Source organism: Cetorhinus maximus, chromosome 23, assembly GCF_964194155.1.
Source record: "Cetorhinus maximus chromosome 23, sCetMax3.hap1.1, whole genome shotgun sequence".
Classification (NCBI taxonomy): Eukaryota; Metazoa; Chordata; class Chondrichthyes; order Lamniformes; family Cetorhinidae; genus Cetorhinus; species Cetorhinus maximus.
The window spans coordinates 30569088-30593797 of NC_135901.1; the positions used below are offsets into that span (position 1 = coordinate 30569088).

The window sequence follows — 24710 nt, forward strand, 5'->3', positions numbered from 1 at the left end:
AGAAGGTGGTGTTGAGCGATCTTATTGAACCGCTGCAGTCCATGTGGTGGAGGTACAGCCACATTGCTTTTAGGGAAGAATGTCGAGGATTTTGACCCAACAACAGAGAAGGACCAGCCGATATCTTTCCAAGTCAGTATGGTGAGTGGCTTGGAGGGGAACCTGCAAGTGGTGGTGGTGTTCCCATGCATCTGCTGCCCTTGTCCTACTCGGAGGTAAATAAAGTTCTTCTTCACATTCCCCTTGTATCTTAAGCAAGTGATACAGTGCAGTATATGACACATTTTTCATGCTTTAAAATAGACACATATGTGGTCAACCACCTGCTTGAAGATTTTCAGGTCTCTGTGCCCTGGAGAGGAAGCGGTGAGCATGGATCTGTCAATCAGCATGAACCAGGAGAATTGGGAGGGTGTATATTAGGTAAAGCAGAGTGAGAATGGAGGGACAGTGTGTGGGACAAAGATTCACACCTTTTGGGGGGTGACAGAAGAAAGAATGTTCCACATGAATTAGAATTCTCAGTTCTAAAATGTTATGATGTACTGATTTTTTACAAACTCTTTTTTACAGGATATCAGAAGGGGAGGATTTTCAGACAAAAATCTCAAAACAAACATCATGTCAAGATCTGACAGTGTCGCTTGATTCATTGGAATGCGAATACTCTCAAGCTTTGAATCTGGAAGTAGAAATGTTTATCTGTTCTGTCTGCTTCAAAATATTTTAAATGTTATTTTGACTGGAAAAGCACCGAGACACACATACACCTAAGTGAGAATCTTACAGTGCACTGACTGTGGAAAGAGCTCTAATCAGTTAAAAAGCCTGAAAAAACATCACAGTGAACAGACACTGTACAAGTATTCCATGTGTGTTCGAGGCTTCAACTGATTGTCAAACCTTGAGATTCACAAGGACAACCGCACGATGGAGAAACCGTGGAAATGTGGAGACTGTGGGAAGCGATACCGATTCCCGTCTGAACTGGAAATTCATCATCGCATTCACACTGGGGAGAGGCCTTTCACCTGCTCTGAATGTGGAAAGGGATTCACTGGGTCATCCCACCTGCTGACACACCAGCGGGTTCACACCGGGGAGAGACCATTCACCTGTTCTGAGTGTGGGAAGGGATTCACTCAGTCACCCAACCTACTGACACACCAGCGAATTCACACTGGGGAGAGGCCGTTCACCTGTTCTGTGTGTGGGAACAAATTCAGTCAGTTATCCAGCCTGCAGACACACCAGCGAGTTCACACTGGGGAGAGGCCGTTCACCTGCTCTGAGTGTGGGAAAGGATTCACTCAGTTATCCAGCCTGCAGAAACACCAGAGAATTCACACTGGGGAGGGGCCATTCACCTGCTCTGTGTGTGGGAAGGGATTTGTTCATTTATCCAGCCTGCGGAGACACAAGCGAGTTCACGAGTGATTCCAGGGGTTGGATTCTGCTGTTGTTGCTGCTGTTAATCACATCCAGGACTGAACCAGGTTCATTCTGACACTTGGTGAAGTCGGAGGGTCTCTTTCTGCTGGACTGGCCGGTCTCACGACTTTGCTTCCAGTGATGATCTTTGAACCTGGGAGTGCACGTTTCCACTGAATTGATCTGCAACAGTGATGAAACACATTTCTTTTATCCTGGATGGTAAATTGTCTTTTTCCTACCACGACAGGTAGATCTAAAATAAATACATTTGTCTCTGTTCCATTGAGTCCACAGCTCAGGGCCAGGCCAGGCGGCTCAATTGGTTGGGTGTATTAGTGAGAGGCAGCATGGTTTTGTGAAGGGGAGGTCGTGTCTCACTAACTTGATCGAGTTTTTCAAGGAAGTGACAAAGATGATCGACGATGGAAGGGCAGTGGATGTTATATACATGGATTTCAGTAAGGCCTTTGACAAGATCCCTCATGGCACACTGGTACAGAAGGTAAAGTCGCACGGGATCAGAGGTGAGCTGGCAAGATGGATACAGAATTGGCTTGGTAATAGAAGACAAAGGGTAGCAGTGGAAGGGTGCTTTTCTGAATGGAGAGCTGTGACCAGTGGAGTTCCACAGGGATCAGTGCTGGGACCTTTGCTGTTTGTGGTATACATAAATGATTTGGAGGAAAATGTAACTGGGCTAATTAGTAAGTTTGCAGACGACACTAAGGTTGGAGGAGTTGCAGATAGTGAAGAGGATTGTCAAAGGATACAATGGGATATAGATCGGTTGGAGACTTGGGCGGAGAAATGGCAGATGGAGTTTAATCCGGACAAATGCGAGGTAATGCATTTTTGAAGGTTTAATACAGTCAGGAATTATGCAGTAAATGGCAGAACCCTTAAGTGCATCGACGGGCAGAGGGATCTGGGTGTACAGGTCCACAGGTCACTGAAAGTGGCAACGCAGGTGGATAAGGTAGTCAGGAAGGCATATGGCATGCTTGCCTTCATTGGCGGGGGTATTGAGTATAAAAGTTGGGAAGTCATGCTGCAGCTGTATAGAACCTTGGTTAGGCCACACTTGGAATATTGCGGGCAATTCTGGTCACCACATTACCAGAAGGATATGGAGGCATTGGAGAGGGTGCAGAGGAGGTTTACCAGGATGCTGCCTGGTCTGCAGGTTATTAGCTATGAGGAGAGGTTGGAGAAACTCGGTTTGATCTCACTAGAGCGACGTAGATTGAGGGGCAACTTGATAGAAGTTTACAAAATTATGAGTGGCATGGACAGAGTAGATAGTCAGAAGCTTTTTCCCAGGGTGGAAGAGTCAATTACTAGGGGACGTAGATTTAAGGTGAGAGGAAAAAACTATAGAGGAGATGTGCGGGGCAAGTTTTTTACGCAGAGGGTAGTGAGTGTCTGGAATTCGCTGCCAGAGGAGGTGGTGGAAGCAGGTACGATAGTGATGTTTAAGAGGTAGCTTGACAAATACATGAATAGGATGGGAATAGAGGGATACAGACCCCGGAAGTGCAAAATGTTTTAGTTGACGGGCAATATGATCGGCGCAGGCTTGGAGGGCCAAAGGGCCTGTTCTTGTGCTGTAGTTTTCTTTGTTCTTTGTTCTTGTCTCTGTCAGTATTTATACTCCATATGAGCCTCCACTCACCCCTCTTCATCTCCCCCCATCAGCATATCCTTCTATCCTTTCTCCCTCATGTATGTATCGAGCTTCCACTTAAATGTATTCATGCTATTCACCTCAACCACTCACTGTGGGAGCGAGTTCCACATTCTCATCACTTGCTGGGTAAAGAGGTTTCTCATGAAATCCCTATTGGATTATTAAACCCCTTCCTCATCTTAAAGACTTTCAGCAGGTGACCCTTCAGTCGTCTCTTTTCTAGAGAAAAGCAGCCCCAGCCTTTCCTGAGGGTTAAATGCTCTCAGTTCTGGGATTATTCTTGTGAATCTGTGTGGCACCTTCTCCAATGCCTCTATTTCCTTTTTCTAAATGGAGATCACAGATGTTGACAGTGCTCCCAGTGTAGTCTAACCATGGTTCGAAACAAATTGGACATAACCTCCCTGCTTTTCAATTCTATCCCTCGAGAATGGAACCCGATATCTGGGCCCCACACTTTAGGAAAGATGTGATGTTCTTAGAGAGGGAACAGAGGAGATTTACGAGAATGGCACCAGGGATGAGGGACTTCAGTAAGTTGGAGAGACTGGAGCAGCTGAAATTTCTCTTTTTGGATCATGGAGTCATTAGCACATACAAGGCGGCCATTCAGCCCATCAAGCCCATAATTCCCTTAAGTGCCAATTGGCTTTGGAGTTGTTCATCGTCTCTGCTTCCACCCCCCCTCATAGGCAGCAAGTTCCAGGTCATTACCACTCACTATGTGAAAATATTCCTCCTCACATCCCCCTGCATCTCCTGCCCACAACCTTAATCTGTGTCCCCCTCATCCTTGTACCATCAGCGAATGGGAACAGATTTTCTTTGTCCACCTTATCTAAACCTGTCATAATCTTGTACACCTCCATTAAATCTCCCCTCAACCTGCCGGATTCAAGGAAAACAGCCCCAGACTGACATCTAAAATAAAAAAAAACTATGTTAATACCGGAAATCAATTGGGAATGTTTGATTTCTGTTTTAAAGACATGATGAATATATTGTCTTGGACAGTAAAGGAATTGGAGTAACTCACCCGGGTGATCAGTGGAATGTATCAATCTGGTATCCACCTACATTCTAGTGAAAGTCAGGGAGGTGTAGATGAGATGAATAAGTTGATAGATTTCTCTGGGAGATATTTACATCCTTACCTATGAATTTTGTTTTAAAGAAAACCACATTTGACAGCCTGGCCACCACCTGAAATATCAGGATCATAACAGGGGGAGATAAGCAAAGACAGACACTCACTTTGGTCTTTTGATAAGCACACCTGAAAGTTCAGAATATGTGGCCTGACATCGGGATACCGGTGTGAGTGTGCAGATGTGATTTGTTACATGTGAAGACAATAGGACGCGTAAATTCATGGTGAAGTGGACTAAGGAACGGGTCCCAAACATACCCAGCTACTTGACAAACAACATGACATGAAATGGTTAATGTGACCATGAGAATGAGAATATTTTGACATCATCAAAGCACTGACACATACTCCAGAGGGAAACTGACTTTAAAACAATCAGCATAGAATTAAACACACTGGTCATGGTCAAAAAGTGACTAAAATTGAACTAACAGAGATAAAGATTTGGATTGGGTCAATTAAGGGCTTGGTAGAAATAATACTGAGTGAGAACTCTCCAGAAGTTGGACAGGGGTAAGGAGAGAGCTGGAGAATCTTTTACATCCATGCTTGATCTGTTGCTTGAAGCATATGTCCTTATGTACTAGTAACCTAGAACTCACAGCGCTCCTTCAGGAGAAGAAAAGATTGAGTAGATGTTGCCCCAGGCGGGACCAGACCAGAACTGGAAAATAACAGAGTGAAATTGAGTGAGGGGTCAGAGAGAGAGTTCTCCTCCCCCTCAAGGTGTGGGCTGTAAGAATCCTGGGGCACCCCCTACTTCGGGTTTTCTTGCTAATTAGTGAACACTAAATAAAAACTATGACTGGCTGTGCATTTATTTTTAATTTGATTGTTACACTTCTCCTGTTTTTATTCCTGTTGTGATTACTCTCTGGGTGAGGATAGTTGACAGGTGACAGGATGGGAAATTGTGGTTTGGGTCTTCATTGACCAAATGTTTTATTGATCTGAAAGGTGTAAAAGGGGCCAAACTTCAGCAGAAATCTGGCAGAGCTGAGAACAGATGACTTGCTATGTGGGAACAGGGAGATGAACAGCTCCCAGAGGACAGAAAGAACAAGAGTGCCTTGAATCCTAGACGACATCTGGGTGTCAAGGCCACCATGTTTTCACTGCTTGGCATGGGAATGCTGACTCCCTGTACCGGGGACGGAGCGTGGGAAGCCAATTGTTTGAGAGTTTGACGTGGCTTGGGCAGGTACAGATGGTTCAATGACAGGTTTTGTAATTGGTCCGTTCAAATGTTAGCTCAGCAATGATTGGGTTAAGTCAGTCTCCATAGACTTTGTGATGTAAAAAAGTATCAGAAGGGATTCCCCGAGCACAGAGATTTGTAGAGGTTTTACATATTGCATTGACTGGTGCCATGGCATCTGGGGCAGACCAGGGAGCATTTACGTGGAGATGGTGCTTCTACCCAGAGTGTAATGGTAATGCTGCTGCACTTTGATACTACTGCTCAGACATGAGCATGTGTCAGGTCTTATTTATACTGAATGAAATCTAACCACTGTCACCAAAAAGGGTTATCACCGTGAATCAATTCAGAGTTTGTGAATGGGGGATAAAGGGTTAATACATACTAATTAGGAGCAGGAGTAGGCCATTCGGCCCCTCAAGCCTGCTCCACCATTCAATAAGATCATGGCTGATCTGATTATGGTCTCAACTCCACTCTCCTTCCTCGCCTCTGTCCCCTTTCTCACCCTCGGCAATCAAGAATCTATCAAACTCAGCCTTAACAATATTCAGTGACCCAGCCTCCACTACTAAATAGCAATTGTGTCATTTCTTAAATAAGGAGACCAAAATTGTGCACAATCCTCGAAATGTGGTCTCACCAAGGCCCTGTACAGCTGCAGGAAAACATCCCTAATTTTGTATTCCATTCCCCTTGCAATAAATGACAACATGCCATTTGCCTTCGTAATCATTTGTTGTACCTGAATAATAACGTTTTGTGGTTCATGTACCAGGACGCCCAGATCCCTTTGTACCTCAGAGTTCTGCAATTCCTCTCCATTTAAATAATATGCTTTTTAAATTCTTCCACCCAACGTGGACAAGTTCACATTTTCCCACATTATACTCCATCTGCCAAATCTTTTGCCCACTTACTCTTCACAAATTATTTTCTTACATACCTATAACATCAGCAAATTTAGCTGCCATACATTCAATCCCACCATCCAATTCATTTATATTCATAGCAAATGGTTGAGGGCACAGCATTTATCCCCTGTGGCACTCCACCTGTCACATCTTATCAATCCGAAAATGGCCCATTTATGCCTACTCTCTGTTTCCTGTTCGCTAACCAATCCTCTATCCATGCTGATATGTTACACCCTCCACCACTAGTTCTTACTTTGTGTATTATTTCCTGGCTCCTTTGCCAATTACCTAAGAGGGACTCACTTTCTGTTGAAGAGCCTGCCAACCCCTCTCACCCACTTTCCCTAAAGTGAATAAATTTAATCAGGAAATCAGATATTTTTACTGATAAAAGTTTAGTAACGTAACAGATCTGTAGTAACGAAACAGACGGTCTGGAATGCACTGCCTGGGAGGGTGGTGGAGGCAGGTTGCCTCACATCCTTTAAAAAGTACCTGGATGAGCACTTGGCACGTCATAACATTCAAGGCTATGGGCCAGGTGCTGGTAAATGGGATTAGGTAGGTAGGTCAGGTGTTTCTCACGTGTTGGTGCAGACTCGAAGGGCCTCTTCTGCACTGTTTGATTCTGTGAATCTTTCCTTAGCTTAATCTATGAAAAACTGGAGAAAAACACTTACTCACTGCTCACCAATCAGCTCTCAACTTTGTGCTGACGTCACTTTTTGAAGCTTCCCCGCACTCGCGCTGGTTCTGATCTCTCTGCCGCTCTCTCACGCTGTCTTGTGATGTCACTCTAGCTATTTTCACCAAGAACTGACTGCAGGGCACTCCTCCCAGACTGCTTCACCGCAATGCTGACTACAGGACACTCTTCCCAGACTGCTTCACCACGATGCTGACTGCAGGACGCTCTTCCCAGACTGCTTCACCACGATGCTGACTGCAGGGCACTCCTCCCAGAGGACAGAGAAAACAAGAGTGCCTTGAATCCTAGACGACACTTGGGTGGGACGCATGGGAATACTGACTCCCTGTACTGGGGACGGAGCGTGGGAAGCCAATTGTTTGAGAGTTTTGACGTGGCTTGGGCAGGTACAGATGGTTCAATGACAGGTTTTGTAATTGGTCCGTTCAAATGTTAGCTCAGCAATGATTGGGTTAAATCCTTCTCCATAGACTTTGTGATGTAAAAAAGTATCAGAAGGGATTCCCCGAGCACAGAGATTTGTAGAGGTTTTACATATTGCATTGACTGGTGCCATGGCATCTGGGGCAGAGCAGGGAGCATTTACGTGGAGATGGTGCTTCTACCCAGAGTGTAATGGTAATGCTGCTGCACATTGATACGACTGCTCAGACATGAGCATGTGTCAGGTCTTATTTATAATGAATAAAATCTAACCATTGTCACCAATAAGGGTTATCACTGTGAATCATTTCAGAGTTTGGGAAAGGGGGTAAAGGGTTAATTGACACCCTGAACCACATTTTCTAACATCGCTGTCTCAAAAATAAAATCTCATCTCCCCCTCTGGCTCCTTTGCCAATCACCTTAGAGGGACTCACTTTCTGTTAAAAAGCCTGCTAACCCCTCTCACCCACTTTCCTTAAAGTGCAGAAATCTAATCATGAGAAGTCCAGAAAAATCAAATATTTTTACTGATAAAAGTTTATTAATGAAATTGAACATGGTTAAAAAAACAGAAAATTACTTGAGGATCAAAGCCAACCAGAGTAAAAGGATCTGCACAATGTTCTGGACCCAAATGGTTTCTCTTTAATTCATCTGTCCCCAGTTTGCTGCCCTCTTTGTGGAACACCTCCGCTCAGCCCACAGGCATGACCCTGACCTTCCAGTTGCTGCCATTATAATTCACCACCTTACTCTCATGCTCACATTTCTGTCCTCGGCCTGCTGCAATGTTCCCGAGAAGCCCAACACAAGCTGGACAAGCAGCATTTACTACCCAGGATAAAATAAATGTCCTTCATCAGCTTTTGTGGATCATTTAAGTGGAAATGTGCACTCCCAGGCTCAAAGAGCATCAGCCCACTAAAAGCAAAGTCATGAGACCAGCCAGTCCAGCAGTAAGAAACCCTCTGACCCTCCCATTTCACCTAGTGTCAGAATGAACATGGTTCAGTCCTGGATGTGATTAACAGCAGCAATAACAGCAGAATCCAACCCCTGTAATCACTTGTGAACTCGCTGGTGTTTCAGCAGGTGTGGTGACTGAGTGAATCCCTTCCCACACATGGAGCAGATGAACGGCTTCTCCCCAGAGTGAATTCGTTGGTGTGTGAGGAGGTCAGATGAATCACCGAACCCCTTCTGGCACTCAGAGCAGGTGAATGGCTTCTCTCCAGTATGAACTCACTGATGTTGCAGCAGGTGGGATAATTGAGTAAATCCCTTCCCACACTCGCAGCAGGTGAATGGCCTCTTCCCGGTGTGAACTCGCTGGTGTGTCCCCAGGTTGGATGCCGTGCTAAATCTCATCACACAGCGAGAACAGCTGAATGGTCTTTCCTCAGTGTGAATGCACTGGTGGACCCTCAGAACTGCAGCACTTTTGAAGCCACTGCCACAGTCAGAGCATTTAAAGGGTCTCTCATTGGTGTGAGTGACATGGTGTCTCCGAAGGATGGATGACTGAGTGAATCGCTTCCCACACACAGACCAGGTAAATGGTCTCTCTCCGGTGTGAACTCGCTTGTGTGACCGCTGGGTGTATAAATCTCTGCATCCCTTCTCACACACAAAGCAGGTGAATGGCCTCTCCCCAGTGTGACTGCGTCGATGAATCTCCAGCTTCGATGGGGTTTTGAATCCCATCCCACAGTCCCCACATTCCTAGGGTTTCTCCATGATGTGGATGCCCTTGTGTCTTCCCAGGTCCGACGGTCAGTTGAACCCTTGTCCTCACACAGAACATATATGATGTCTCTCCTCACTGTGAATGGTGTGATGTTTTTTCAACTATAACTGGTTAAAGCTCTTTCGACAGTCAGTGCACTGGAACACTTTCACTCGGGTGTGTGTGTGTCTTGCTGCTGTTCCAGTCACACGGATCTTTAGTACCTTTTGAAGCAGACAGAACAGGGAAACATTTCTCCTTCCACATTGAAAAGCCAATGATATTCAGGTCCTGGTAAATCAAGTGACTCTGTCAGATTTGACATGCAATTTGGGTTGTGACTTCTGTCTGCAATTCCTCCCCTTCTAGTATCCTGTAAAAGGAGTTTACAAATAGCATCAATGTAAGTACAGTTTAGAAATTCAGAACAGAGAAGTCTAGTTTCAGTGTATCATTCCTTCCTTTCTATTCCCCCAAAGTCCATTCCAGACACATTCTCCCCATTCTCACTCAGCTGTACCGAATATACACCCTCCCAATTCTCCAGAAGGAGCGATCAATGCTGGTCAACAGATCCATGGTCACTGCTTCATGTCGTGGACACAGATATGAAAATGTTCATGCAGGCTGTAAATATGGAGTGAGATGTGAGGATGAACTTTGTTTCGGAAGCGACTAGTCATGACCTGGAACTCGCTGCCTGGGCGGGTGGAGGTAGCAGAGGTGATCAATGATTTCAAATTGAAATTGGACAGGTACTTGAAGGGAATAAACTTGCAGAGGAATGGGGATAGAGGGGGAATGGGACTGACTGGATTGCTGCACAGAGAATCGGCATGGACTCAAGTTGCCAAATGGACTCCTTCTAAGCTGTAATGACTCTATGACAGGAAATATAAAACGTAGCTACAGTACTATATTACAAGACTATAAATAATATCAATGTACTTTATTACAGAATGATAATATATCTAGTATGTACCATATAACGACACAAGACATATCTCTGTCCTTTTATTAATTTATTGTCCCTTTAAATGTCAGCCATCTCCTGGGGAAACCATCCCTTTAATTGTGAACATTAGGAAAGAGACCATCCTTTTAGCCAGACAAATAAATATGTCAAGCTGAGGGAGCAAAGGATGTCAATGTCTTTAAGAGAGAGAGAGAGAGACCTGGGCCAACCTTTCCAGAGTCTGCACCCTCCCTGGATTCACTTCCTTTCCCTTCAGTTCCTGCAAATCAACAATTTCCCCCCAGAATGAGAAAAGAAATGGAAAGGGGGAGAAAAGAAAGTGTTTTACTCACAGATGTTGGACACAGGAGGAAGTTTTAGTCTGTGTGAAGCTCAATCCTCAAAGCCCGCGCTCTGATTGGCTGGAGGACTAGAGTCCTCCGGTCCTCCAAGTCTTCCCATTAGCTAATCATTCAGCATGAAGACAATGGGGCGAAGGAGAACCTCTGACTCTCATGACGATGTGAGCGACTGGCCAATGGGAAACGCCATTCACCGCACACGCGGAGCTTCCCCTTTCCCTCGGACGTGCGCAGTCCCGGGCCGTGCGCCCGCGCGGCAGATAGAGCGGTTTCCCCAGCGCGGGGCGTTGTGGGAGCTACGGCCACCATTACTCAAACAGAGCCCAGTCTCCAAACGCCTGGGACTGGGATGGAAAGTGGGGGTGTGGGGCGTAGTGACCCCGCCCTGACACAAAGTACAAGTCACTGGATTTGATTGTGACACCCCCTTAGCAAAACAGTTTGTTATCCTCAGGTGTAAAGATTTAGACACAAAGATAAAAACAAAAAACTGCGGATGCTGGAAATCCAAAACAAAAACAGAAATACCTGGAAAAACTCAGCAGGTCTGGCAGCAAACTGGAGGAACAGCACCTCATCTTCCGACTAGGCACTTTACAGCCTTCCGGACTGAATATTGAGTTCAACAACTTTAGATCTTGAACTCCCTCCTCCATCCCCACCCCCTTTCCGTTTCTTCCCCCTCCCTTTTGTTTTTTCCAATAATTTGTATAGATTTTTCTTTTCCCACCTATTTCCATTATTTTTAAATGTATTCCACCCATGGTTTATTTCACCCCACCCCCACTAGAGCTACCTTGCTCGTCCTGCTCTCCAATCTTAATTAGCACATTCTTTTAGATAATATCACCACCTTCAACACCTCTTTGTTCTTTTGTCTGTGACATCTTTTGGTTATCTGCTCCTATCACTGCTTGCTTGTCCCAACAACTCCTTCATCCCCCCACCCCCTTAAACCAGCTTATATTCCACCCCTTTCCTATTTCTACTTAGTTCTGTTGAAGGGTCATGAGGACTCGAAATGTCAACTTTGTTCTTCTCCGCCGATGCTGCCAGACCTGCTGAGTTTTTCCAGGTATTTCTGTTTTTGTTAAAGATTTAGACACCTAGGGGACATATTGAGGAGGGCAATAAGTGAGTGTGAAACTGAACCCGAGAGTCAGCACCTTCAGGAGAGGGGAATTGGGGAAGGAGGAGGAGAGTAGTCGGATGAATTAGTGTTACAATCAATAGTTGGGAGGGAATGTCTGGGGCACAGAGGTATATAGTTTGAGAGGCATAGTGGCATTGCCATTGGACTAATATTGCAGAGACCCCGGGTAATACTCTGGGGATCCGGGTTAGAATCATACCACGGCAGATGTTGAAATTTGAATTCAACAAAAACCAGGATTTAAAGTTCTGATGACCACCATAAAACCATTGCTGATTGTTGCAAAAACCCATTTGATTTGTTTCACTAATGCCCTCGAAATAAGGAAATCTGGCCGACACGTGACTCCAGACCCACAGCAGTCTGGTTGACTCTAAATGCTCTCAAAACAAGGACAATTTGGGATGAGCCACCCACATCACATTAACGATCGTAGGATGTTCTATGACATAATCATAATCTTGAACAAATTGATCAAATCTTTTGTCAATATCTGTTTCAAAATGTTCCTGTGAAAAACTTGGGACATGTTTATACATTAAAGGTGCTATATAAATACAGGTTGTTCTGTTACTGAAGGCTGCCACTTGAACTCCCCACTGCCCCCAACTCCAAGACCCCTACGATAAACAGTCTGATCAACCATCTCATTCCCACAGCACAGCCCAGCCCAGCCATTCTCAGTGAATTTCCTGTCCTGTCTCCCTTATGACTCTGTCCCTGCTCTCACACTGTGCTGAGCTCAGGTGTGAACAAAGCATTTTTGTCTTCAGATTTTTACTCTGAGAGGTTTAACCCATCCGGAGACGATGAATAGGCTGGGTCACTTCTCACTTGGAAAGACAAGGGCCAATGGAGGTTTTTGAAATTCTGAAAGATTTTAATAACCACAGAAAATGTTTCCATTTGTAGGAGCAAGAGGAACACTAGAGGCCATGGTAAATTTAATCAGGAATTCAGGAGAAACTTCTTTACCAGAGAGTGGTGAGAATGTGGAACTTGCTACCACAGGCAGTGGTGGAGGTGAATAAACCAGATACGTTTAAGGGGATAAACACATGGGGGAGAAATGAACAGAACGATTCACTGATAGAGTGAGATGAGAAAGCATAGGAGGAGACTCACGTGAAGTATAAACACTGGCATGGATTGGGTGGGCTGAATGACCTGTTTTTGTGCTGTATATTCAATGTAATTGAACCTGGTATTGCCTTTAACTCTGACATAGTCCATTCCGGGTTAAAGAGAAACAGTTTCACTCACAGAAGAACATTTCAGCTCATTGTTTCCAGCCATTGTCCAATCACTGCCTCTTGTCAGTCAGGTGTCCGAGTGAGGAGCCATGGCATTCAATTCAACTACAAACATCTCATGTGATTTGTTCCAATACATCTTTCAAGAGCAAATATTTTGCAAATTGACTGAATTTTTTTTAATTCACTGATACCAGTGCTTTCCCAAACGATTATTATTTTTCAGCCAGTCTTTATCAAATTGGAGAGTCTATTTCATCCAGGACAATCTGCCCACTCGATCAGCGCCCCATCCATCACCTTGAACATTCACTCCCTCCACCGCTGACACACTGTGGTTGCAGTGTGTACCATCTACAAGATACACTGCAGCAACTTGCCAGGCATCTTTCGATAGAACCTTCCAAACACAGCCTCTACCAGCTCGAATGACAAGGGCAGCAGACACATGGGAACGGCATCAGTTGAAATTTCCCACTGTGTGACACTCCTGACTTGGACCTATATTTCTCAGGATCGTGCGTATGAATACCCCTGCAACTCAGTAACTGTGTGTACTCAAACCCCTTTTTTCAGGTCCTGTGTGCATGTAAACCCCTTTAGTTCAGGGTCTGTGTGTACACAGTCCACTTTAGCTCAGGGTCGGTGGGTACACTTTCCCCTTTAGTTCAGGGTCTGTGTGTACACAAACCCTTTTAGTTCAGGGCCTGTGTGTATGTAAACCCCTTTAGTTCACATTCTGTGTCCACAAACCCCTTCATTTCAGGGCCTGTGTGTATGCAAACCCCTTTGGTACTATGAAAAAATTTATTATTAGGAAGGTAAGGTCCAAGGACATTTTGGAACAATGGGACTTATATTAGAAAGGGAGAAACATGTATAAAGGAAATGAGGTTATGTGTAAGGGGAAGGAATTCTAAGATCTAATAAGTGTGAAAAGCCTTCAGCCTCTATGTACCAAGCTGCTGTCTATAAGAACCGAAGCTAAGAGAATTCAGTGTGAATATCCCTGACCAGGGCATTGTGTGCCTTGCCTGGGTCTGTTAAAATCCATTTTGTTTTTACTGTTGCCTTCACAGGGGTGTAACTGGGAGCCTGATTAATTCGGGGAGCTTGGAGTCATCATAGTAGTAATCTGTAGACCTATGTTTGTCCTTAAAGTTATTTATTTTATTAATAAATGTTGGTATGACACAGCAGTTGGTGAAGGCTGAGTTATTTAAAATCCCAGAGGGAAACTTTAAACAACTGTCATAACCTATATTTTCAATTGGTATGTTTTGAGTTGCAGCTCTAAATAAAATGGAATAAGACCACCAAGTCTAGAGAGGTTTTTATATCAAACTAAATTAAATATTTATTAATTTACAACAAATTAAACACATGCACATGGCTACAAATTACTACGATAATAACTTTTTAACAAATTCCCAAATTAATCTCTACTAAGGCAACAATAACCAATAGACTTAAACAGACATCAGGCAAAGCATTTTTCACTTTACGAAATCAAAATGAGGTTCCTTTCAATTTGTTCCTTTGCAGACACAGTGGCAGGCTTACAGGCTAAGATCTTCCATGCCTCTGACTTCCACACAGGAAATCTTCTATAAATACCTAGCCTCAGCTTTGAATGGAAATTCTCATTGTATCACTAGGCCCTTTGAAAGCCACCTCCTCTAACATTTAATACTCTTTCTTAGTACCAATTTTATTAGCAATATAAACATATTGCTTGGTGTCTCCGAGCTAGGTGCAAGATTTCACTCCCAACCTTTGAATGGTTTATTCAACGAAATGCAAACGTACTCTTTACCTTAACTTTCTCACTGTTTAACGTCTCAAAACTACTACGCATCACAGCACCTAGACTAGCTGGATTCAATCCAATTAAGACACACACACAGGCACACCCACAGACACAGACCCTACTACAAGTCCAATTTAACATAATTTCCAATAACATTATATACATTAATATCTCTTTGTGACAATGTTTAATTTAGTTTTGTACCACTGAATTCAATGCACGCATCACAAAAGCAAAACACAAATTGCAAACCAGATGTGGCAGTTGTTTCAAGTTTCCGTCTGGGATTTGAGCAGCTGAGTATTTATGAGCTGCTGTGCCAAACATAAGCCTCACCTTTCTTCCCCCTGGACATATTCAAATTATGATAAATGGATCTATGCTTTTCGTCTCAACCGTCTGTGTGGGAGCAAGTTCCACATTCTCACCACTCTCTGGGTGAAGACATTTATTTTCTTAACTTTCTTATTTCCCCTTTTAATTGTTGTCCAGTTTCTCAGCTGATCTGCTGACCCTGAAATGGAACAAAGGACAGAGGAAGAATGAGGCAACTGAGACTTCACATCACTTCCCCGAACACCAGGACTCAGTCAGCCTCATACTCTCATCTCTGAGTCTGAAGGTCGTGGGTTCAAGTCCCCACTCCAGAGACTCGAGTCCCCCATAATCCAGGGCTGACACTCTTTCAGTCTTCAGTTGTCAGGTTCTTAAGCTCTAGAATTCCCACCCTTAACCCCTCCACTTCTGTCTCCTCCGTTAAATCTCTGCTTAAAACCTGCCTTTTTTCATCAAGGACTTGACAAACTGTGTGCCCAAAACAAAGCTGATTTATTTGACATTTACCCAGTTTATTAAACTCCAGCCCAGTTACAGGGATTATTAACATCAGCAGAAACAAACCGCAACTGTCAGAGTGAACATGGTTCAGTCCTGGATGTGATTAGTAGCAGCAATAACAGCAGAATCCAACCCTGTAACCACGTGAGTTGTGTCTCAGCAAGTGGGATGACCGTGTGAATCCCTTGCCACACTTGGAGCATTTAAACAGCTTCTTGCCAGCCTGAACTCGCCGCTGGGCCAGCAGGTTGGCTGAATGAGTGACTCCAATCCCACATACGGAGCAGGTGAATGACCTCACTCTGCTGGGAGCTCACAGGATGTAATAAAGCTCGATGAGGGACTGAATCCCTTCTCTTCGCCTTGAACCTGACCCTCAGCATCATGACCTGCACCACGGGTAGGGTATGGAGGCAGATCCCAAACCCACGTCATCCGGAACGAGGATCGATCCCTGTGCTGTTGGCACCAATTTGATCCACACACTTTCGAGGCGACTGAGCCTACTGGCCCCTGAGGAGTGTGAATTGCTGTGGCAACACACACTGTTACACGCAAGTTACAGTCCTTCCTAACCCATGACCACTACCATTTGAAGGACAAGGGCAGCAGATATATGCGAACACCACCACCTGGAAGTTCCCCTCCAAGTCACTCACCATCCAGACTTGGAAATATATCGCTGTTCATTCACTGTCGCTGGGTCAAAATCCTGGAACTCCCTTCCTAACTGCACTGTGAGTGTACCTACGGAACATAGACTGCAGAAGTTCAAGAAGGCAGCTCACCACCACCTTCTCAAGAGCAACTAGGGATGGGCAATACATGCTGGCCCAGCCAGTGAAGCCCACATCCCATGAATGAATGAAAAAAAGCCATGGATATTAATGGTTGAGATTTCGATTTCTTTACATCACATCGCAGAACCAGGAACCTCTATGCCTTTCATGGGTGCGTGTTGAAAGGTTTTATAACTCGATACTAAACCTGTTTGGCTGCATCGTGAAGACACTGTCCTTGGCCATCAAGTCCTGGAGCGGGATTTAAACCAGGAACTTTTGGCTGAGAAGCTGGTACAGTGTCCACTGCTCCGCAATACCTCCTCTGTTAGTTGTTGATCTCCCTAATATGTCACTGAGGTGTCTACATCTCTACAGAAAGATTCATATTCTCGAAACATTACCCCTGTTTCTCTCTCCACAGGTGATTCCAGACCTGGTGAGTGTCTCCAGTATTTCTCGTTTTATTTCAGTCTAAATCTTTACACCTGAAGTTAACAAACTGTTTTGCTAAGGGGACGTCACAATCAAAAACAAAAACACCTGGAAAAACTCAGCATGTCTGGCAGCATCGGCGGAGAAGAACAAAGTTGACGTTTCGAGTCCTCCTGACCCTTCAACAGAACTAAGTAAAAATAGGAGGGGTGAAATATAAGCTGGTTTAAGGCCCACAATCAAATCCAGTGACTACCCACATGTACTTTGTGACAGGGCGGGGTCACTGCGCCCTGCGCCCCCCACCCCCTTTCCATCCCAGTCCCAGGAGTTTGGAGACTGGGCTCCGGATGGGTAATGGCGGCCGAAGCTCTCACAATCCGCCGCGCTGGCGCTGGCGAAACCGCTCTATTTGCCGCGCGGGCGGGCGGCCCGGGACTGCGCATGTCCGGGGCAGAGTGGAAGCTGCGCATGTGCGTACAATGACGTTTTCCATTGGCCAACCGCTCAGCTCAGCATAGGGTCAAGGGGTATCCTGGGCCCAGGAAGGCTTCCGGTGACCCATTGTCTGCATGCTGGGGGTTGACCAATGGGAGGAGTTGGAGGACCGGAAGGACTCTGGTCCTCCAATCAATCAGAGCGCGGGCTTTGTGGGAATGAAGATTGAGCTTCACACGGACTAAAACTTCCTCCTCTGTCCAACATCTGTGAGTAAAACACTTTCTTTTTTCATTCTGGGGGGAAATTGTTGTTTTGCAGGAACTGAAGGGAAAGGAAGTGAATCCAGGGAGGGTGCAGACTCTGGAAAGGTTGGCCCAGGACTCTCTCTCCCTCTCCCTCTCTTAAAGACATTGACACTAAAAGACTAATAAGGAGGGAAAAATTAGAGTATGAGGGAATGCTGGCCAGAAATGTAAAAACAGAAAGCACGAGTTTTTAAAAATAAATATTTAAAAAAGAAAGAGTTCACAAAGTGAGCGTTATTCCTATGGAAAGTGAGTCTGGGGAATTGATAATGGAAAACAAGGAGATGGCAGATGAATTGAACAAGTATTTTGCATCAGTTTTCACTATAGAGGATACAAGTAACATCCCAGAAGCAGCTACAAACCAGTAAATGGAAGTGGAGAAGGAAGTCAGGATAATTACAAGTCTTGACATTTTGAGTCCTCATGACCCTTCAACATAACTGAGTAACATTACTCAGTTCTGTTGAAGGGTCATGAGGACCGAAACATCAACTCTTTTCTTCTCCGCCGATGCTGCCAGACCTGCTGAGTTTTTCCAGGTAATTCTGTTTTTGTTTTGGATTTCCAGCATCCACAGGTTTTTGTTTTTATTTAATTACAAGTCTTACTGAGTAAATTGTCGGAGCTGCGGGCTGACAAGAGCCCAGGTCCTGATGGACTTCATCCTCGGGTCTTAAAAGAAGTGTTTAGTGAGATTGTTTTTGCATTGGTTTTAATTTTCCTAAACTCCCTAGATTCGAGGAAGGTCCCATTAGATTGGAAGATAGGTAATGTAGCTCCATTATTCAAAAAGGGAGGGAGACAGAAAGTGGGAAACTGCAGGCCATTTAGCTTAACATATGTCATAGTGAAAATGTTAGAAATTATTAAAGAATTATTAAAGAAGTCATAGCAGGGCACTTGGATGAGCTCAAGGTCAGGAGAGCCAACATGGTTTTGTGAAAAGAAATCATGTTTAACCAACTTACTGGAGTTCTTTGAGGAAGTGCTGTGGATACAGGGAAACCAGTGGATGTACTATACCTAGATTTCCAGAGGGCATTTGATAAAGTGCCACATCAAAGTTTATTGCAGAACATAAAAGCTCACGGTATAGGGGGTAACAAGTTGGCATGAATAGAAGATTGGCTGGCTAACAGAAAGCAGAGAGTTGGCACAGGAGGAGTCCATTCGGCAACTCAAGGCCACACCAACTCTCTGTAGAGCAATCCAGTTACTCCCATTCCCCCTCGATATCCCCGTTTCCCTGCAAGTTTATTTCCTTCAAGTGATCATCCAATTTCATTTTGAAGTCATTGAACATCTCCAGTTCCACCACCCTCATAGGCAGCGGGTTCCAGGACAGCACCACTCGCTGCCAAAATGAAGCTCTCCCTCACAGCCCCATGTATCTCCAATCACGTAATAGAGCACTGTGTATTACACACATTTTTAGCGCAGTACTGTTGGGTGTATATTAGGTACAGCAGGGTGAGAATGGAGGGAGAGTGTGTGGGACAGAGATTTACAGCTTTGGGGGAATGAGAGGGGAAAGAATGTTCCATAGAAACTAGAATTGTCTGTTCTGGATATCTATCCTGTACTGACAGTGATGACTTTTGCAAACTCCTTTTACAGGGTATTCGAAGAGGAAAATTTGCAGACAGAAATCTCACACCAAACATCATGTTCAGACCTGACAGAGTCATTTGATTCATGGTACCTGAATATCACCGGCCTTTGAATCTAGAAGGAGAAATGTTTGTCTGTTTTATCTGTTTGAAGAGATTTTAAACATCTGCGTGACCATAAAAGTATCGAGAGACACACACCCGAGTGAGAGCGTTCCAGTGCATTGACTGTGAAAAGAGCTTCAACCAGTTACACAGACTGATAAAACATCACACTGTTCACAACCGGGAGAGACCGTAGATGTATTCTGTGTGTGGATGAGGCTTCAACTGATCATTGAACCTGGAATGACAGATGGCCAACCGCACCATGGAGAAAACTTGGAAATGTGGGGATTATAGGACAGGAATCAAATCCCCATCTGAGCTGGGGATTCAGCGACATAGTCACAGCGGGGAGAGGCCGTTCACCTGCTCCGTGTGTGGCAAAGGATTCACTCATTCATCCTCGCTGTTGACACACCACCGAGTTCACACTGGGGAGAGGCCGTTCACTTGCTCTCTGTGTGGGAAGGGATTCAGTAGTTCATCCCACATGATGACACACCAGCGAGTTCACACTGGGGAGAGGCCGTTTACCTGCTTCGAGTGTGGGAAGGGATTCAGTGATTCATCCAACCTGCTGATGCACCAGCGAATTCACAGCAGAGAAAGGCGGTTCACCTGCCCTGATTGTGAGAAGGGTTTCACTCAGTTATCCCACCTGCAGTCACACCAGCGAGTTCATTCTGGAGAGAAGCCGTTCGCTTGCTCTCAGTGTGGGAAGGGATTCAGTAATTCATCCAACCTGCTGAGACACCAGCGAGTTCACACTGGGGAGAGGCCGTTCATCTGCTCCGAGTGCGGGAAAGGATTCAGCAATTCAACCCAGCTGCAGACACACCAGCGAGTTCACACCGGGGAGAGGCCGTTCACCTGCTCCGAGTGTGGCAAGGGATTCAGTAATTCATCTGACCTGCAGAAACACAAGCGAGTTCACAGTGGGGAGAGGCCATTCATCTGCTCTGTGTGTGGGAAGGGATTCATTGTTTCATCTGCCTTGCTGGCCCACCAGCGAATTCACACCGGGGAGAGGCCTTTTACCTGCTTCGAGTGTGGGAAGGGATTCAGTAATTCATCCACCCTGCTGACACACCAGCGAGTTCACACTGGGGAGAGATGGTTCATCTGTTCTGAGTGTGGGAAGGGATTTACTGATTCATCCACCCTGGTGAGGCACCAGCGAGTTCACACCTGGAAGAGGCCGGCACCTGCTCTGAGTGAGGGAAGGGATTCAGTCAGTCATCCCACCAGCGAGTTCACAAGTGATTTACAGGGGTTGGATTGCTGTTAATCACATCCAGGACTGAGCCATGTTCAGTCTGACAGTTGGTGAAGTGGGAGGGTTGGAGGGTTTCTTTCTGTTGGACTGGCCAGTCTCACATCTTTGTTTCCAAGCTGCTGATGTATTTTGAGCTTTGTTAATAGAATGCAGTTTCAAATTTTGTATGGATCACCGAAGCAAAGGGTGTTTTTAAGGTAAAAGGTAGGTACCTTTCATTTCTGTTTGGAACGTCCCAAAAAATGCCACGTTGCCATGGAGATGGACTGTGGGGTTTTGAAGGATCTTATAAACATATACGAACTTACGAATTAGGAGCAGGAGTAGGCCACTCAGCCCCTCGAGCCTGCTCCACTATTCAATAATATCATGGCTGATCTGAATGTAACCTCAACGTCATGCTCCTGCCTATCCCTGATAGCCTTTCGCCCCCTTGTTAATCAAGAATCTATCTAGCTGTGCCTTAAAAATATTGAAAGACTCTGCTTCCACCACCTTTCGAGGAAGAGAGTTCCAAAGACTCTCGACTCTCTGAGAGAAAACATTTCTCCTCATCTCTGTCTTAATTGAGCGACCCCTTATTTTTAAACTGTGACCACTAGTACTTGATTCTCCCACAAAAGGAAACACCCTCTCCACATCCACTTTGTCGAGACCCCTCAGGATCTTAAAGGTTTCAAGTACGTCACCTCTTACTCTTCTAAATTCCAGTGGATACAAGCCTAACCTGTCCAGCCTTCACCCATAAGACAACCCGCCCATTCCTGGTATTAGCCCAGTAAACCTTCTCTAAACTGCTTCTAACGCATTTACATCTTTCTTTAAATAAGGACACTAGTACTGCACACAATACTCCAGATGTGGTCTCACCAATACCCTGTACAACTGAAGCATAACCTCCCTAATTTTGTATTCAATTCCCCTCTCAATAAATAATAACATTCTATTAGCTTTCCCATTACCTACAGACTAACCTTTTGTGATTCATGCACTAGGACACCCAGATCCTCTGAATCTCAGATCTCTGCAATCTCTCACCTTTTAGATAATAAGCTTCTTTTTTATTCTTCCTGCCAAAATGAACGATTCCATATTTGCCCACATCAGATCTTGTTGAATTTATCTGGGTGTTTCTCACAGAAAGCAGTTACAAAATTGGTTGCATCGTTTGCAGTTAATTTGGAGTTGTTGAGGGGAAAAGAAGCTGAAAGATCTGCCCACTTTGGAGCTAGAGGAGGAAAACTACAGTGACCCTTCCGGTGAAAGTCTTCCGGGCGTACGAAATCGGAGCAGAAGTCAGCCACCCAGCTCCTCGAGCCTGCTTCGCCTTTCAATATGGTCATGGCTGATCTGTTTGTGTTTCAAGTTCCACATTCCCGTTGTGTAGCAGAAAGCAGTCAGCTTGAACATTCAGCTTGGAAAGACCAGTGAATAAGCTGTGGGCGCAGGCTGGGAAAAGCAGTCAGACTGTCCAAAGTCAGGGCCAGAAGGCAGTGAGGCTCAAGCTTGAGCAGAGGAACTCACAGTTGTGAGGCCTTAAAGAAAGGTTGGAGGGTCAATTATCCAAAAGCTCATGGAAAGATGTCGAGGGATCCTTGGATGTCAAAGAGTAGCTGGAACACTGAGGAAAAATCAAAGTGAATTCCAGAGGGCTGTGGCATATTTTTAGGTTCATCCCAGGAAAGGTAAATGAACCTTCAGGATCTCATAGGGAACTCTTGGGTGGAACTTAAATGTAAAACGGACTTTACAACTGAAGTAATTACACAATATAGTGTTAGGTTAGTTGTGCTTAGTTTCTTTTTTTTAATCTACATTAAAGTTTGTGTCAAGCGTGGAAACTTATGATGTAGTTCTTTCAGTTCATTACTGGATTCCGATTTCTCTTGAAACATTGACAGTCCCTATCAGGATCCTTACAGGGAGTACACTACAGTCACTACACTTGAGAAAGTGTTTCATTGTCAGTGAAACGCATTGAGAGGCCCTGAGGTGGTAAAAGGAGCTGTATAAATGCAAGTTTTTTTTTAAATCGACAAGCTCCTATCCTTACAGGCAGATCATCCATATGAGCATATGAATTAGGAGCAGGAATAGGCCATTCGGCCCCTCAAGCCTGCTGCTCCATTCACTAAGATCGTGACTGATCTGACTGCGGTCTCAACTCCACATTCCACCTTTCCCCGACAACCTTTGACTCCCTTGTTAGTCAAGAATATATCTATCTCTGCCTAAAAAATATTCATTCACCCTAGATCCATCATTACCTGGGGAGGAGAGTTCCAAAGACTCACAACCCTCTGAGAGAAAACAATTCTTCTCATCTCCATCTTAAATGGGAGACCCTTATTTTTAAACAATGTCCCCTAGTTCTAGTCTCTCCCACAGGGGAAACTTCCTTTCAGCATCCACCCTGTTAAGTCCCCTCAGGATCTTACGAGGTTTCAATAAGGTCACCTCCCATTCTTCTAAACTCCAGTGGATAAAGGCCCAGCCTGTCAAACCTTGCCTCCTCAGATAACCCACCCATCCCAGGTATCAGTCGAGTGAACCTCCTCTGAACAGCTTCTAAAGTATTTACCCTTTCTGATATAAGGTGACCAGAACATAACACAATACTCTAGATGTGGTCTCACAACGCCATGTACATCAGGAGCATGAACCAGCACGAGCCAGCTGACTGGGAAGCAGGAACTCCCAGCGTGGACCGAGGCTGCTTCCCTTCAGAGGCCACTGAATCCATTGTGGGAAGTGGCCATTTAAAGAGGGTACCTTGACTTGCTGGTCTGAGAATCCAGCCCTTTTCCCCCTGTGTAATGCTGGCTGAGAATAGACATCGGGGCTGCTCAATGTACTGAAAGTGATTTGCTTTTGTTCTCTTTGTCTGAAACTAAACTGGAAGGAAAGGGATAAAATTCTGAAACGTCACAAAGAGAATTCCAGATAGTATTGACGTCACTGTACATATTACAGACACACATTTATTTATCTGTCATCACAGAGTCTCACAGCACAGAAGGAGGCCATTTGGTCCATCATGCCTGTGCTGGCTCTTTGACAGAGCCACTCAATTAGCCCCACTATCCTGCCCTTTCCCCATGAGCCCTGCAAACTAGTCCACTTCCAGGATTTATCTTAATTCCCTTTATTGAATCTGCTTCCACCAGCCTTTCAGGCAGTGCATTCCAGATCACAACACCTCACTGTGCAAAGATTTATCTTCCTCATTTCCCTCTGGCTTTTGTGTCAATCACCTTCAATCTGTGGCCTCTGGTCAGTGGAAACAGTTTCTCTTTATTTACTCAATGTAAACCATTCATGATCTTGTGAGGAACCGGTTTTTGGACAATTTGAAGAACATTGAATTTTGGACATTCTCCCTCCTGAGTTATTTTTTAAATCTGCCATATTAACTCAGGGTTGAGAAAGTGCCATTCTTCAATAAACCACGGGTGAATTGAGATGTCCAGCAGGAACGTTTGGAGAGGGAAGAGATACTTTGTATATCTAAATTAACAAAGAACCACTGTTGCCAGGCTAAAGACTCTTGCTGATTGGTTAAAAACCCCTGGCCTAAGAGAAGTATTCTTTGAACATCTTAGTCCTTTAGAACCCTCAGTCTGAGAGTGTGTGTGTGCCCTAGAATCAGGCTGCAAAAAATACTCTGTCTTTCCCTCTCTTTGCCCCACCTTTGTCTAAAACCTGCCTCAAAAATGTCCCATCAGGATAATTTGTCTCAACAAAAACAAAAATACCTGGAAAAACTCAGCAGGTCTGACAGCATCTGCGGAGAGGGATACAGTTGACCTTTCGAGTCCGAATGACCCTTCATCAGAACTAAGAAATATAGAAATGAGATGAAATATAAGTTAGTAGAGGGGGGTGGGACAGGGAGAGCTCAATAGGGGGCCAGTGATAGGTGGAGGCCAAGGAGAGACTGCCAAAGATGTCATAGACAGAAGGACAAAGGGTGTTGACAGTGGTGATATTATCTAAAGGATGTGCTAATGGGAACATTAAGGGTAGCAAGCAGGACAAGCTAGTGGCAGATGGCCCTACGTGGGGGTGGGGTGGGGGGAAGGGATCGAAATGAGCTAAAAGGCAGAGATGAAACAATGGATTGAAATAAATTTAAA

General features: G+C 44.8%; 4 protein-coding genes, 1 long non-coding RNA gene and 1 pseudogene across 6 annotated transcripts in view; 4 read left to right on the top strand and 2 right to left on the bottom strand.

Moving 5' to 3' along the window:
* The window catches only part of LOC144697960 (uncharacterized), a 274230-nt gene extending 253644 nt beyond the window's left edge, over positions 1 to 20586 (top strand). The window contains exon 2 of the mRNA XM_078569913.1: positions 19201 to 20586. Coding sequence (XP_078426039.1) covers positions 19549 to 20586 — 1038 coding nt within the window. The 5' untranslated portion in view covers positions 19201 to 19548. The remainder of the gene's footprint in view (positions 1 to 19200) is intronic.
* Positions 1 to 24710, top strand: part of LOC144697288 (uncharacterized) — a 211873-nt gene that overhangs the window by 180843 nt on the left and 6320 nt on the right. The window lies entirely within an intron of this gene.
* Positions 1 to 24710, bottom strand: part of LOC144696980 (uncharacterized) — a 322849-nt gene that overhangs the window by 135565 nt on the left and 162574 nt on the right. The gene's annotated exons all lie outside the window — the stretch shown is intronic.
* Positions 1 to 24710, top strand: part of LOC144697362 (uncharacterized) — a 97220-nt gene that overhangs the window by 52575 nt on the left and 19935 nt on the right. The gene's annotated exons all lie outside the window — the stretch shown is intronic.
* The window catches only part of LOC144697445 (uncharacterized), a 296141-nt pseudogene that overhangs the window by 28813 nt on the left and 242618 nt on the right, over positions 1 to 24710 (bottom strand). The gene's annotated exons all lie outside the window — the stretch shown is intronic.
* LOC144697276 (uncharacterized) lies at positions 839 to 7229 on the top strand. The gene is made up of 2 exons (XM_078569224.1): positions 839 to 1653; positions 7190 to 7229. Exon 1 carries the CDS (start codon positions 931 to 933, stop codon positions 1435 to 1437), a length of 507 nt encoding a protein of 168 aa, XP_078425350.1. The 5' UTR covers positions 839 to 930; the 3' UTR covers positions 1438 to 1653; positions 7190 to 7229.